Source organism: Musa acuminata, chromosome BXJ2-3 (assembly GCF_036884655.1).
Source record: "Musa acuminata AAA Group cultivar baxijiao chromosome BXJ2-3, Cavendish_Baxijiao_AAA, whole genome shotgun sequence".
Lineage (NCBI taxonomy): Eukaryota > Viridiplantae > Streptophyta > Magnoliopsida > Zingiberales > Musaceae > Musa > Musa acuminata.
In genome coordinates this window covers 4,716,667-4,732,293 of record NC_088340.1, presented here as the reverse complement: position 1 = coordinate 4,732,293, position 15,627 = coordinate 4,716,667, and the positions used below count along the sequence as shown (strand labels likewise).

Below are 15,627 nucleotides of genomic sequence, written 5' to 3'. Positions count from 1 at the left end.
AATACCATGCTTAGAGCGAGTGGTCATAGGATGATTGGAGATGACAGGATTAGGAGGTAATGTTGGGTGAGGATCAGTGGCACAAGCCGGGTCAAGTGGAGACACGTCAGGGGCACTTGGGCGAGAAGGAGGTAAAGATGATGGTTGTGTTTCGGAACATATTGCCCCATCAATTGGAGAAGAGTGGAGTGGAGTAGGAACAAAGGAAACGGGCAAGTGTTGAACTGGAGTGATATAGTGCGGATCAGGAGGGGAGGAAGTAGACGAAGACATGGGAGGCTCGTCCGATTGATCCGAAGGTATACTCCAGTGAGATAGTGAAGTGGTCCGTATGGCAGGATATGGAAGGGTTTGGAAAGGAAAGTTAGACTCAACAAAGATAACGTGACGTGATACAAAGATTTTGTGAGTGTGGAGATTATAGCAGCGGAAAGCATTATGGTCAAGTGAGTAACCAATAAAGACGCAAGGAGAAGATCGGGATGTTAACTTATGAGAGGCATAGGGACGTAACCAAGGATAACATAAACAACCGAACACGCGGAGTTTACGAAGGTTAGGGGGTTTGTGGAACAGTGTGTCAAAGGGGGACTGGTGTTGTAGAACTGGTGTAGGCATCCGATTAATTAGGTAGACAGCAGTTTGAAAGGCTGCTGTCCAGAAAGTTGAAGGCATGGAAGCCTGATGTAAAAGTGTGAGTCCAGTTTCTACTATATGCCGATGTTTGCGTTCGGCAGAACCAACTAGTTGAGGAGTATGTGGAGGAGACTTGAGTATCACACAAGGTGGAGAATGAGGGAGGGGGCTGCTGCTATAGATTGCTTGCTGTAGCAGATTGAGCAATCTACAACAGTGCCAAAAAGCTGCCGGCAGCTGCTGTGGATTGCTGCTTGCTGCTGCAGATTGTAGGGACTGCAGTTCGCCGGGAGATGGCTGCAAAAACTGCAGCGGTACTCAAGACTGCAGTTCGCTGCTGTGGATTGCTGCTTGCTGCAGCAGATTGTAGAGGCTACAGTTCGCCGGAAAATGACCGCAAAAATCTGCAGCAGTACTCAAGGAAACTGCAGTGAGAGAAATCTGTAGCAATTAGGTGTATAGAGAAAAGCGGCAATGAAAGCTGCTGCGATAGAGGAAGGAAGATGCAGCGGTTGCGGCTGCTGCTGGCCGGGAAGTGGCTGCGACAGCGAAGGAGGAAGACGCGAGAAAGACACCGTCGTTCGCCGTTGTCGCTATGGAGGAGGAAGACACCGCCGTTGAGGAGGCGCCGTTGTGTAGAGGGAAACGGCAACGAAAGCTGCTGCGGTAGAGGAAGATGCAGCAGTTGCGACAGCTACTGGCCGGAGAAGTGCAGGAGGCGGCTGATGTCTTCTCTGGTGCTGCTCAACGTGGGGCTGAAGGACCACGTTGTCCTTCCGGCGAAGAAGAAGGAAGAGGAAGGTGCAGCAAATAGGAGAGGGAGCAAGGCCGGCGAAGAAAGGCAAGACCGGTTAGCACTGGCTCTGAATCCGTGTCTTGGTGCTTCTTCAATGACTCCGCTTGAGGCAGCGTGCTACTGTGGCCGCTTGGCTAACACATGGCGATGCTGCTGTCGCCAAGAGGAGCTGGCTCTGATACCATGTTAAAATAAAGAGATAAATGAGTTGTAGAAGAAGAAGTTGAATGTTATTGACATATCCTCCGTCTTTATATACAGGTTAGAAGGAGAAGTTTCCTCAACGGGTTAGAGGATTTCCCTCAACAGAGTAGAGAGATTTCCTCAACAGTTAGGGAAATCTCATCTACTTATCACAGAATGGTGATCCAGAAGGTGCAGAGAGCTTCCTTGCTATATTGGAGGCTTGGACATCGGATGACAGCTGCATGATCTCTTCTCACATCTCCAACTTGATGTCTCACTGTCCTCCGTGTCTCTTACTCTCTCGTATACACCTCTTATGACACTCCATTTGCTAACTCAATTCTTCCTTCTTTTTTCTCTCATATAATTATTATTTAATAAATAATAATTATTTGTTACTAATAAATCTGAGAAATACATGGCATTCTCGTATAATAAAAGAAGTTTCAGTGGGCCCCGGCCATCAAAAGATAATGGATCGATCCACCCAAGAAGTGTACATCGGCCTAAGCCCGAGTATGAGCAATTAACTCGTTATGAATAATACACTTCTTACCAATGTGTTTCTAACTCGGTTGGGCACCTGTCTTGTGATTGGAGCAAGAGTGGCTCCACAGCTGGGTCATGTTTGGGCTCCACTGAGAAGCCGAATGCTCAAAGGGAGACGGGTAGGAGGAGTAGAAGGTGTTCTCGTGATAATTGTAGCGAGGAGGTTCTGTCCAAAGCAACGCGAGATCAAAGCCTAAGTTTTGCAGACCTCGAACCAACTACTCTACCCATTTCCACGCCCTCTCTCGCCGCCGCGATAGAGAGAGAGAGAGAGAGAGCTATGGAAGAACCAGATTCCCGGAATACCCCTGCCATGGCGTCTTCCCGTAATACCCCTTTCCCTCCCCCGGCTGAGGTTGCCGAAACGACCCCTCCCGTCGACGACTCCGAAACCATAGCTCCCTTGCCCGATGGCGGTGGTGGCGGTGGCGACCCCCTTCCCCCCGCTGCGGGCCGCAAGCGCCGCCGCCGCAAGAAGCAGTTCCCCGGGATGGTACCCACCGCCTGCCTCCGCGTCCTCCGCCCGTCGTCCGCCCGCTCCGCGTCCGTCGTCTATAACGAGAAGCTCCTCGACGAGCTGATCCAGATGCAGATCAATGACGCGGGACCCCGGCGCCGTGGCCGCGGTCGCCCCCCTTCGTCCTCACTCCGCCTCGCCCGCGAGCTCGACGTCGAGGCCCTCATCGCCATGGCTGTCGGGTTCCCTATCGACTCGCTCACCGAGGAGGAGATCGAGGCCAACGTGGTCCCCGTCATGGGCGGCGTCGCCCAATCCAACTACATCGTCGTCCGCAACCACATCCTCGCTCGGTGGCGATCCAACCCCTCGGTGTGGGTCACCGAGGCCCACGCCATGGAGTCTATCCGGTCCGAGCACCGCGCCATCGTCTCCACCGCCTACGCCTTCCTTCTTGACCATGGCTTCATCAACTTCGGCCTCGCGTCCGCCGTGATCGCCGCACCTCGTCGCCGCCCGCCCTCCCTCCCAGCCCCCACCGTGCTTGTCGTCGGTGCCGGCGTCGCTGGTCTGGCCGCTGCCCGCCACCTGCTCTCTCTTGGCTTCAAGGTCGCCATTCTCGAGGGCCGCGGCCGCCCTGGCGGCCGCGTCTTCACCAAAAAGATGGAATGTTGCGCCTCTTCCACCACTCCAGGGGTGGTCGCTGCTGCTGACCTGGGCGGCAGCGTGCTCACCGGTATCAATGGCAACCCTTTTGGAGTCCTGGCTCGCCAGCTTGGCTTCCCGCTCCACAAGATTCGAGATTTGTGCCCTCTGTATCTCCCGGACGGCCGGCCGGTGGACACTGTCATCGATTCGCATCTTGAGGCAGCCTTCAACCAGCTTCTCGATAAGGTGTGCAAGCTCCGCCAGGCCGTCATTGATGAGCTCAGGTCAGTGGATTTCTCTCTGGGGACTGCCCTCGAGGCCTTCCGCAGAGCTTATGGCTTCGCCAACTCCTCGGAGGAAAGGATGTTGCTCAATTGGCACCTTGCCAACCTCGAGTATGCCAATGCTGCCCCTCTCTCGGACCTCTCCATGGTCTACTGGGACCAGGATGACCCCTATGAGATGGGTGGCGACCACTGTTTCATTCCTGGCGGCAATGGACACTTCATTCGGGCTCTTGCGGAGAACATTCCCATCTTCTATGGAAGGACAGTCACCCGAATTCAGTATGGATGTGATGGAGTGATGGTGTATGCAAATGGGCAGGTCTTTCGCGGCGACATGGCACTGTGCACTGTGTCACTCGGTGTGCTCAAGAAAGGCTGTATTGAGTTTGTGCCTGAACTACCTCAGCAGAAGCAGGAGGCGATCAAAAGATTGGGTTTTGGATTGCTTAACAAGGTTCTCATGCTGTTTCCCCATGATTTTTGGGGTGGTGGGATTGACACTTTTGGGCACTTGACAGAGGATCCAAGCGATCGTGGTGAATTTTTTCTGTTCTATAGTTATTCCTCAGTTTCTGGAGGACCACTTCTTGTTGCTCTTGTTGCTGGGGAGGCTGCCATTAAATTTGAGAATACATCTCCAATAAAGCATGTTGAAAGGGTGCTTGGAGTTCTTAGGGGTATCTTTGCTCCTAAGGGAATTGAGGTCCCAGAGCCCCTTCAAGTGATTTGCACTCGATGGGGGTCAGATAAATTTACTTATGGGTCATATTCTTATGTTGCTGTTGGGTCTTCTGGTGATGACTATGACATTTTAGCTGAGAGCGTGGGAGATGGGAGGGTCTTCTTTGCTGGCGAGGCAACAAACAGGAGGTACCCGGCGACTATGCATGGAGCTTTGCTCAGTGGTTTCAGGGAAGCAGCTAACATTGCAAGGGTCGCCAGAAGGAGGTCCACAATTCCAGTAATGGATAAAGTAGATGTTATGGAGGATCCTTTGAATTTGGATTACCTCTTTCAAACTCCAGACTTCTCTTTTGGTAGTTTTTCAGTTCTTTATGATCCATATTCTTCAGGGCCTGACTCTACTTCATTGGTGCAAGTTGGATTTGGTGACAAGAATTTGGGTTCTGCTTCTCTTTTCCTTTATTGCTTGATTCCAAAGAAAATTGTTATGGACTTGGCTGAAATCGCTGATGATGACAATAGACTGAGCGTGTTGTATCGTAGCTTTGGCACAAAATTAGTTGGGAGGAACGGCTTGGGCAGTGCTGGGGAGAGCCTTGTAGCCCGTATAAAAGTTGCAAGAACAGCAAACTTGAAGACTTAATGTGGGAAATTTTAGTCAAGGCATTGGATTTTACACACATGGTTCAAAAGAAGATATTTGGTCATTGGTTCAGTTAATTCAGGTCCACTAGTCAGAGTGGTGAATAAGTCCTGCAATCTGAAGCATAGGAAATCCACAGTGAGGTGCTGAATCCAATTCTCTTTGAGCCTAAATTTGGTAATTGGTGTTACCTTTAATATAGCATCTAATAATTTCACTATAGACAATAGATGTGCATTTATTCCTGAGCATCCATCTTGAGATGATCATCAATTATGTTGAGGTCACACCTTGCCATGAGATGATTTTATATTCACTGATATAAGAATTGCATCTCGAGACCCAGTCTCTAGCCAACAATTTGTCATCCAGATGAAAGAAAAATCTATTGCTGTAGTTGACCAATTGTTCTAATTTAGATGCCACTGTTTCACATGTATTCAGTTTGTTTGATCTGGGCAATGCATACAAATTTGCTTTGCCTTTTCACTATTTTGTATTATGCTTCTTAATGACAAACAAATCTGCTGCGATTAAAGAGTGATATAATTAATCAAGATAGAGGGTAAATGGCTATGACACTATATTTGAGAATTTAATCGTCACCATACCTTTTGAGGATATCTAACTAAATTTGAACTCATATATTGTTATGATTTATTTATAAGGCACTGATCAACAGAAGTCTTACCAGAACATGTCATGTAAGCTATTTAGAGAGCAAAGGATTTATAAGAGTGTTAGAAGTTTGCGTCAACTCGTCTGCATTCTGTTGCTTTTTCTAAATATAGCTCTTCAATTGCTTTATGAATTATATTATTATCTGCATAAGTATCTCCAGCAAGGGAGCAACTACAGGAAAAGTTAAATCTAATTGAAGTTTGGTGAACTTCAGAATATCTAATTGAACTTTGACACTTTGTCGTCTTGAGTTTTAAGAGATGAAGCCTAATGCACTCCATTGTTTTTGTATCATTTAGTTGGAAGCTTCAATAATAGTGAAGGAATTTATTTTTCTGTTTCTATAAATTCCGTTTTTAATGATCAAGTCTGAGCTAATACATCTATATTTGAACAGTTGAAGCTCCGAGGATACATTTTTGTGGGAAATCAGTATCGTCAAAAAAATTATATTGATGACAGTACAGTGATAGCACAACCAGCTACAGAAAATGCTCCATTTGCAACACCGTTGATGCCATTTACATTAGTTATGATGCATAGCTGGAAAATGTATCTGTAGATTATCGTAGAAGGTCATTTGAAACAGTTGGAAACAAGGTGAGTGCAAGCAAAGTACTCCTGGGATCCTAGAAAAGGAAGTGACCAAGTAATTTCCTGTGATGTGGAAGGAGATGTTACAGATGGTGTCGCAAGATCATTGCTGAAGATCGCGCCAAATGGTTGGAGTATTTTTTTTTAGTATTTAATAATAGAGACAATAAGATGTAATTATTTTGATGATCAAAATTGTGATTCTTTCTTTTAAAAAAAGCCCATCAGTTATGTATGTTTTTTCTCAATCAAACAAATGGCTTTTTATCTGAGTTATATCTGCCACCAGTGTTATATCATGTGGCATCAGAATCCAAATTGTGGCCTTTTATTACTGTGGTTTGAATATGAACAGGATAACTTGCATGGAAGAAAAGTGGAAAACATACTCTGGTTATAGCATGCATCTCTTCACTCCTGCATAAGTTTACGAAGATTCAATGGATATATGGATTTATCTTCTGCACAAGTTCAAGCAAAGAAATCTCAATTTCAGAAAGGCCTCCTACTTCTGAAAGCAAACAAATCATGAAGCAGAGGTGACTGCCCCTATGAACTGAAAGCAGATTCAAGAATCTCATGTTAATCTTCAAAGAACCAGATCGACACAGGTAACTCTCCTTATCCCAAAAGGAACTAATAGAAACCAGAATAAACTGGTCCACTCCCATTGCTAGATCTTAAGGTGGATCAGAACACTGCATATATCACTTAGTTAAACAGTAATATCTTTCTATTGTCTTTTCTCTATTTGCATGGCCCATGTGACCTATACAATATTGTTTTTCTCATGATATTTAATGGTCCATTTGATATGTGTTTTTGAGTATTTTATGAGCTAATTGGCTGGTTTGATCTCTAATCATGTCATATTTAAATGACACCTTTGGTAAGATGCAGATGATAACTGATCTTTCACGTCTTCTTGTAACCATTGGACTTTCTAATGAGTACAGAAGAACATGAGATGGTCATTGTTTATGTCCAATTCTTCTGCATCCCCTTGAACTTTGCATCAAGTGTTGAGGAGTAGGCATTACCGTTCCAAAATGTCAAGTGCAGCGATCTCCAGGCCCCATGCAGCGATCCTTTCCTACCCTGCGGCAGGCCAAGTGAACCCAATGCTGGACTTGGCCAAGCTGCTGCACTCCCAGGGCTTCCGCGTCACCTTCATCAACACAGAGTTCGCCCACCACCGGCCGCTCGAGAATGGAGGACGCCATGCGCTGCTCGCCTCCGAGTCCTTCCGATTCGAAGCCATTCCGGTTGGCCACGCATCATCTGCCTCCGACTCCTTTGACGTCAAAGAGTTGGAGTCGTCGGTGAGAGAAACTGGCGCTGCCCCTTTCGGAGAGCTCCTGCAGAAACTCAGCAGCTCCATGGATGCGCCCCCTATCACTTGCGTCATATCTAACTTCCTGATGACCTTCGCGGTGGACGCGGAGAGGCTGGGCGTTCCTCATCTGGTGTTCTGGACTACGAGTGCTTGCAGTCTCCTCGGTTCCCTTCAACTTCAGGAGCTCATTCAGAGAGGATACATACCACTTAAAGGTACCATTTTTATAGTTAGGACACATCTTGGTAGCATTTTGGACTTCTTCTTCCCCCCAAAGGATCTATTTTTTCTCTTACTCAAAGTCCTTTTTTGATCCCTTTCATACCTTTTTCCATACAAGAAAAGGTCTTAAATTAGACTAGATGGCAAAAAAGGCTTTACAGGAATCTGCCCTGGTTTTGCATTGGCTTATATGTCCAACAAATCCAGTGAATGAGATTTTACCTGCTCGGTACAATGACCACTTCTTGTTTCTACAAAATCATATATACTGTTCATTTCTTCTTAGCCTGATATGGGTTATGTTTTCCTAAATCAAGTTTGATAGTTTTTGTGGAACGACATAAGAAAATGATTAGCACCTCTCCACATAGCAAGTTGGCTGGGGTGCTCCATGGATGTACTGTTAAAAATGTTGACCTATGAAAGTAATCTTTATTTGCTGGATATATTGTAATTGACTAATAAAATAGTTGACTCACATCTCTAGGTATTGAGTATATATTAAATAATCAATAAGATAATTTGACTGAACATCACCAGGGAGAAAAGGTTTCCGTTTCCTTTATTCACACAATTATCAGAATCAAAACTGTGGATTTGAGTTAATGTTCAGACCTATGCATCATTCGACTGAGTTGTCTAATCTTTGTGTGTTCTGATGGGCATGCAGCTATGAGATCAACATTGAGAGCTTTCCTTTGCTTTTTGTGTAACCTGTAATACATGAATCCATAGTTATGTTGTTCTAGGGGGAAAGAAGCATCCTTGTATGTATTGTGAAGAACTTTTTTTTTTGCTACAATTTCATGTTTTCACATTTCAAGTATCCATTTGATAACAGGTAGCAAACAAGTAGAGATGTTTGGAATCAATAAACCACCAAAATCATTCCATACAATTCTGTCATAATTGGTGTTCCTGCTTTTTACAGATCACAACTGCATCACGAATGGATACCTGGACACCACCATAGATTGGATTCCTGGCATGAGAGAGATGCGTCTGAGGGACCTTTCCAGTTTCATCAGAACAACAGATCTTGATGACCACTTCCTCAAGAATGAGATGGAAGGAGTTGACTGCGCATTGAAAGCTTCTGGTTTGATCCTCAACACATTTGATCACATGGAAAGCCAGGTCCTGGATGTTCTTAAAAGTTCCTTTCCTCAGATATACACAGTGGGGCCTGTTCTCGGGCTACTGAACCAGATCAAAGGAAATCCCGAAAACTCACTGCGGTTAAGCCTTTGGGAAGAAGATCATGGATGGAAGGAATGGCTGAACACTCAAAAGGATGCTTCAGTTATCTATGTCAGCTTTGGAAGCCTCACAACCTTGACAAGCGAACAATTAACAGAGTTTGCATGGGGACTTGCTGACAGCAACCATCCCTTCATGTGGATCATTAGGCCCAATCTTCTCAAAGGTAGTAGCGATGCTGCATTGCCTGAAGAATTCATTGAAGAAACTAAAGGGAGGAGCTTCTTTGCCGGTTGGTGCCATCAAAGTGAAGTGCTTTCTCATCCTTCAATCGGTGGCTTTCTTACGCACGGTGGTTGGAACTCGATGTTGGAGAGTCTCTGTGGTGGAGTGCCAATAATTTGCTGGCCTGGATTTGCTGACCAGTATACGAATTGCCGATATGCTTGTAAGGAATGGCGAATAGGAATGGAAATCGACCAACAAGTGAAGAGAGAACATATTAAGGACCTGGTTGTGGATTTAATGGAAGGGGATAGAGGGCAGCAGATAAGGAAGAATGTTATGAAGTGGAAGAAGTTGACAGAGCAAGCCACTGCACAGGGGGGGTCTTCATATACTAACTTGGAGAGATTAGTCAAGGACATGAATGAGACAATGGAAAAGAACTCGATTCATGACAATTGAAGACATGATCTGGAAGTGCAACAACCTCTGTACTGAACTGTGGACCAGCAACTTTTTTATGTCTTAGAAGAATAATATGCATGACTTGCAAATGAGCAAATATGCATTTGGAAGCCTATGTTGTATGAGTACTTATTCAATGTGGAATGTAGAATGTGTCTAAGGACACAGCTGAAACTGAATTGGATCAGTAAACCAGCCTTAAAAAGCTTTGACAAAACAAGGTGGGTAGAGACCAAAAAAAAAACTAGTGCAAAAATAAAAAGAAGGATGTTGTTGTGTGTGTGTTAATACAAACTGATGAATATGAGTTTCTTGACAAGTGAGTTTGATGTTTAATAATGGCAAGGCACCTACTTGGATCAATATTCCTCTAAATCTGCCTTGTTATTAGTGGGGTTTGTTGTCTTGGACATGGAATATCACCAACTGCAGATAAGTTTCAAATTGAAGATAGGAAGCTTTTGGCAATCACAGAAACACATATAATTTGCCTGAGGCACTCTCCAATCTCTGAATGATATTTACTTGATTCTATCCCTGTAAGGTTGTCAAACTGGTAATCAGCTCCTTCATCAATTATTCTTGTAAATAAATTTAATATATTTTCAATACATCGAAAAAAAAAGCAGGAGTGGAGGCTATCTCATCCAAGGTTCGCAATACCGTACCGTATCGGAGTTTCGACCTGGGCTCGGTACTGGTACGGTACGGTATACCGCTCGGTACACCTGGGTGTACCGAGCGGTATATTCAGGCGTGCCGAGAACTGTAGCAATACTACAGTACTACAGTACTGCTACAATACTACTACAGTATCGGAACGGTAATATATGGTCCGCATACCGTAAACCTGTCGGGCGGTACGGACCGGTACTGCAAACCATGATCTCATATAAAGGGAATCTGATTGAAGAATAAGAGAGTAGTACTTTTGACTCATTAAAGGGTTCATCATATTAATCTCCCATATTATTTTCAACAAATTCTTGACTATTTCCTTTTTTATTTATTCCCAAATAAAAAACAATGGTATAATTAATTGTCTTTTTGTTCGCAAGAATTATTCTCTTTGTTCTTTCTTTTTTCCTCAACGGAAGCCACCTCTCTCTCTCTCTCTCCCTCCTCTCTCCCTACTCTTCAAACGCCAAGCGTGGACCGAAGTCAACCCAGCGTTGGGTGGGCGGCCGGCGAGGGCGTTCCTGTCATGTATGAATCAGGCAACTGGCTTCCTATATATTTTGTTGGCCCCCATCAGATGATACGATGACGTCAGCTCTTTGCAGTGGCACAGTACCCGATCGTCGTGTGCTGGAACTATGGTGTTGCCTGTCTCTGTCCACACGCCCGTGCTGAACGGCACCTCCACCTCATCTCCGCTGGCCCCTGATTCGCCTTCTTTCTCTACTAACACCGTCCGATCGACAACCCACGGTCCCGATCACGCCTCACCCGACACCACACCCCCAGCTTCCCCTCTTCCTCCGTTGTAAACGCCGCGCCTCTCTCACAAAGGCGTAGAGAGAGAGAGAGAGAGAGAGAGAGGCGAAAAAGAAATCTTTATAGATCTCTCCGTCGGCCTCGTCGCGGACAAGAAGAGCTTGGCGGAGCTGAAGTGCACGGGTACCACCGGAACCGTGCTATCCTGCACCCGTCTCATCTCCCCTTATCTTCCCTCGGCGCCCTCTACTTAGGGTTTCCTCCGTGCTTCGCTCTTTTTCCTCTCTCTCGCGCGCTACCTCCGCTTCGTGGAATCGGAACATGGATTGGAACCTTCGGGGCGTGGCGCTCGTCTTCCTGATCGCCCTTGTTGCCGCAGCGGCTGGCTCGCCGGTCTGCCCCAGGCCCTCTGCCGGAGACTCGATCATGGGTCGCCCGGACTCGTGCTGGGATTTGGATCCTACGGCAGAGCTTCGTGGTTATCAGATCGGCGTGGTTGAGGTGCCTGCCTACCTCTGCTTGGGATCTTTGGTTCTTTTTTTTCCTTAATTATTGCGTGTTATTCCTCTTTAGATTAAAATTGTCTATCGTGATTTCGTGGTAAAAGATCTTTTTTGGTCGATTGCTTTTGTGCTTTCAAGAATATGGGAGCCCTGATGTCAATTTGGATCTTGCTTGCGGATAATTTAAATTATAATTTTGAAATTGCAAATTGTTCCTTGTAAGATAGCAAGCGTTTTGAGTTGGTTTGCCCTTTTATTATAGGTTGTAACATCAGATGTACTGGAAGCAAAATTACTCATAGTTGTTTACAGATACTGACTCATGATCACCGTCGAAACTAGTTCTGGATAACAATAGATCAGTGAGGGTATTATAAAATTGTTATGAACCGGGTGCATGGCATATGCAATGGACCATGTGATTCTGATTCATTATTGCTTGGCTGCTATCTGAAAATTATGGATTGAAATTGTCATCTCTATGTAAGAAATGACTGATTAAAAAACTTAAAATTTGTTGCAGTTACTGCCTTGAAGGATCATCATGGTGTACTGTTCTACATGACCTGTAATTTAGCACATTTAGGATTTGTAATGTTTGCTAGAATTTAATTTATAGCTGTATTTTATTGATTGTTTTGGAGGGACATACTCTTATGTAGAGCAGTCGCCAAAAAATCAAAACCTTTGTTCATCCATGATTCAAAGTAGTTTTCCAGCCCTTAAAAGAAATATTTACTGATTAGTAGAAGAGGAGCTTATCTAAAGGTTTGAAATGTCCTAGTAATTGGACTTAACATATTATCTGGGTATGATTATATAGAATCATCATATCTTTGTTGATGTTTTTACTGCTAACATACTTATGGTATCTATTTATTAATATTTGGATGTCCTGAATTAAGGAATCAAGAGGGAAATGTAATGTCATCTTGCTTAGTCTTGTTACATGTTTAACTGTCATTATAACATGCATGATTGTCATACATTTGCCTTCTTTTGTAAAAATGTATTGCATGTATAACTTTTCATCCACTACTTCCGACTAAAATATTTATCTAGATGATGCCAAAAGCTTCTATTATTCCTGAACATAAAACTCGTCTGAAGATTGTTATATTCTGGATAGTTGTTTTTTTAAACAAATCAATTTGCTTAGTTTAAGTTAACTGGTAAACTGAAAAATTCTATTCTATAAAAGATATGTTATTTGGTGGCAACTATAAGAAGACAATGAGCAATTTTCTGCCTAGAAGATGGTTCATGATCACATACATTTTGGATTTTGTTCTTTTTATTAATGATACTGTAAGCATAGACAATTGAGTATTTGGTTTGACCAAGTAGATTTAGTTCTTCTTCTTTTACTTAATTATGGATGTCATGGGAGTGTCAACTGATGACGTAACTGGGTGATTAATGTTTCTTGGGAAAGATGTACAAAGACACTTATTAAATAAGGTTGTCCTTGAGAATTGAGATATCCAACTCAATCTGTATAAAACATTGGAATGTGACAATTACAGGGTACAAGGAAAACAATAATTAATTGGTAATAGTGCTGTTCTAACTGTCTGTTATTCACCAAAATTGTTGGATGAAAAAACCACTGCTTCTGAATAAAGTGACAAGGGCAGAAGACGAACTGATGGGACTGTGATCATAACAGCCTCACAAAATTGTACTACAGAGTACAGACAAAAATACTCATTAACTTCATTAATTTCTCAAACCGTTCCTGGGAAGATGACATTACATGCTAGGTACCTCTATGGCTTTTCTAGTTTCTGCTCTTTGTTTTTTCATGTGTTTTTGCGCACTTCTATGATGGTTTCTTGATGTGCTTGTTGGTCTTGGTATTAGTGTTAGCCATTAGCTCTGATCAACCAGGGTAATTGTAAGGGCCCTTTCTTGTTTTGGACGCTGTTTGGAAACCTTGTCAAAACTTCATTTTCTCTTTTTCTACCAACAGAAGAAATCCTTTAAATTATATCAATTTACTTATTTTTTTAATGATTTGAGACATTCTTTTACCTGTATGTAGGGAGATGAAGCTGTTTTGCAGAAGGCATTGAGTATAGTGCAGAAGAACAGGGAGGAATATGTGGCCCTTCTCTTTTATGCATCTTGGTGTCCCTTCTCTAAAATCTGCCGACCAAATTTCCAGATCTTGTCAAACTTGTTCCCAACCATCCATCATTTTGCATTTGAAGAATCTGTTATCAGGCCAAGGTATGGAATAAAGTTTGTTCAAATTACATGATTTGTCAAATATATGCATGCAGTTGCATTTACATCTGGAACTTGTCAATTGCAGCATAATCTCAAAATATGGAGTGCATGGTTTTCCAACCCTTTTTCTTCTAAATTCAACTATGAGGGTGCGGTATCATGGCTCACGGAACGTGAATTCCCTTGTTGCTTTTTACAATCACATAACAGGTATATTGTGTTTTAGTATTATTGGCCCTTTCTGGATGTAGTAGGATCCTACAAGACTTTTCATTGCATAGTTATGTTCCAGTTTCCTTTTATGGTTCCAATCTTCCTCGAATTATGCTCTTTATCTTGTTTTTGGGAATAAACTATGTCATGTTAAACAATTATTTCAGTGATTAAAAACTATCATACAATGTACAGTTAGATGAAACTAAACTGTGTTTATGCATTGAGTTTTTCTTTACTTGGTCCGGACTGTGAGGGCCTCGTTGTTCTGGTCGAATGTAACAAAGATTGCAAATTAACAAATTCCGAGACATGGTTTTATGTGCTTTGCAACATTTTATGCTTATCGTACTTTGTTCACTGTGGCAGGTGTTGGTCCTTCATCAGTGAAATCAATGTCCCTGGATAAATTTGTGGACCCACCAAATGATACTGAGCCCAAGGAAGAAGACATGCAAGAAAGCTGCCCGTTCTCATGGGCAAGATCACCTGAGAAATTGCTGCAGCAGGATGGTTATTTGGCACTAGCAAGTTGTTTCCTGCTGATGAGGCTGCTTTATTTCCTCCTGCCGAGCCTCAATGCATGTTTGCAGCGAGCATGGAGGAGGCAGATGCGATATGCAAGCTTGATAAATTTCTGGAATCACCTGCGGGCATACACTGAAGAAGCCAAGCAGGGTGTCGGTAGGTTGTACCCATGCAAGCGAAGCAATTTGCAGGAAGGGGCAATGAATGCAAGGGCTTGGGCTTCCCAGTCCTTAGCCTCGGTCTCCCTTGGCGAACCTAGTTCCGGAAGAGCATACTCTACAACTGATAGGAATTAAGCCAAGAGACTCCTTAACTCTATGTATAGTAGATTTCATATTTGAATCCGACACTAATTGACGCTAATTGTTTTGGGTTTTAGTTGTTATTGGTTGCAACAATTCTTCCAGCAGCCTCTTCTTCCACACCCTTTTTTCTCTGAAATAGATAGATCTACTCAAACGGTTCTTGATGGTCTATCTCATCTTTTTATGCTTTGGCTGTTGCTCTATGGCAGTGTGTTATAGTGTACTGAATCTGAGAAATCTGGCAATTTAGAGTGGTTGGATATCTCTACAATATCTGAACTGATAGCTGACAGACAACGAGCCGTATCTTATGATATGCCTGTGAGTGGCTTGCTTAAATGCCCCCAAGACAAACAAGCCTTTTTCTCTCATCACGTATTCTTTTGGGTTCTGTAGAACACAGGTTTTGACTGCCAACGTTTGGAATCAATGATGTCATGCAACACCGAGTAAGACCGGTCGCGTCCTCTTCTCCCTTCTCATAGAGGACGTCGTGCATGCATTCTCCAGTCAAATAGCTCCCTTCTCATGGACAGGTTTTGACTGCCAACGTTCGGAACACAGGTTTTCGCAGTCATATGGATTTATATACATACAAATACCAAGCAGCGATCACAGGTTTCACGAACACTTAATGGAACTGTGTTGGACGAAAAAGTTTGGCGGTCCATTACTCTGTATTCACTCTGCAGATGAAGTGATCGTCTTTAGCTCTCCATGAGTGGTGTGTTTGAGAAGATGCCCCGAGGACGAACTCTCCCGGTCAAACAACTCGTCAGTAGTTTTACTATTCATGTAGA

At 43.7% G+C, this 15,627-nt stretch overlaps 2 protein-coding genes and 1 pseudogene across 2 annotated transcripts; all 3 read left to right on the top strand.

Annotated features, from left to right (window-relative positions):
• Positions 1-2,303: 2,303 nt before the first annotated feature.
• Positions 2,304-6,433, top strand: LOC135607030 (lysine-specific histone demethylase 1 homolog 1-like; annotated as a pseudogene).
• Positions 6,434-6,574: 141 nt separating this feature from the next.
• On the top strand, positions 6,575-9,972 carry LOC103977498 ((R)-mandelonitrile beta-glucosyltransferase). Its single transcript, XM_009393035.3, has 2 exons — positions 6,575-7,712; positions 8,651-9,972. Exons 1-2 carry the CDS (start codon positions 7,211-7,213, stop codon positions 9,604-9,606), a joined length of 1,458 nt encoding a protein of 485 aa, XP_009391310.2. The 5' UTR covers positions 6,575-7,210; the 3' UTR covers positions 9,607-9,972.
• Positions 9,973-11,097: 1,125 nt separating this feature from the next.
• LOC103977497 (5'-adenylylsulfate reductase-like 3) lies at positions 11,098-15,030 on the top strand. The gene is made up of 4 exons (XM_009393034.3): positions 11,098-11,547; positions 13,594-13,781; positions 13,867-13,991; positions 14,364-15,030. Exons 1-4 carry the CDS (start codon positions 11,368-11,370, stop codon positions 14,816-14,818), a joined length of 948 nt encoding a protein of 315 aa, XP_009391309.2. The 5' UTR covers positions 11,098-11,367; the 3' UTR covers positions 14,819-15,030.
• The last annotated feature ends 597 nt before the right edge of the window (positions 15,031-15,627 follow it).

Excerpts from the sequence above, each read along its gene's own strand:
- LOC103977497 (XM_009393034.3), top strand. The coding sequence starts at position 11,368 with ATGGATTGGAACCTTCGGGGCGTGGCGCTCGTCTTCCTGATCGCCCTT. Across the intron at positions 11,548-13,593 it reads ATCAGATCGGCGTGGTTGAG|GGAGATGAAGCTGTTTTGCA; the intron begins GTGCCTGCCTAC and ends ACCTGTATGTAG. Across the intron at positions 13,992-14,363 it reads TTTTTACAATCACATAACAG|GTGTTGGTCCTTCATCAGTG; the intron begins GTATATTGTGTT and ends TCACTGTGGCAG.
- LOC103977498 (XM_009393035.3), top strand. The coding sequence starts at position 7,211 with ATGTCAAGTGCAGCGATCTCCAGGCCCCATGCAGCGATCCTTTCCTAC. Across the intron at positions 7,713-8,650 it reads AGGATACATACCACTTAAAG|ATCACAACTGCATCACGAAT; the intron begins GTACCATTTTTA and ends TGCTTTTTACAG.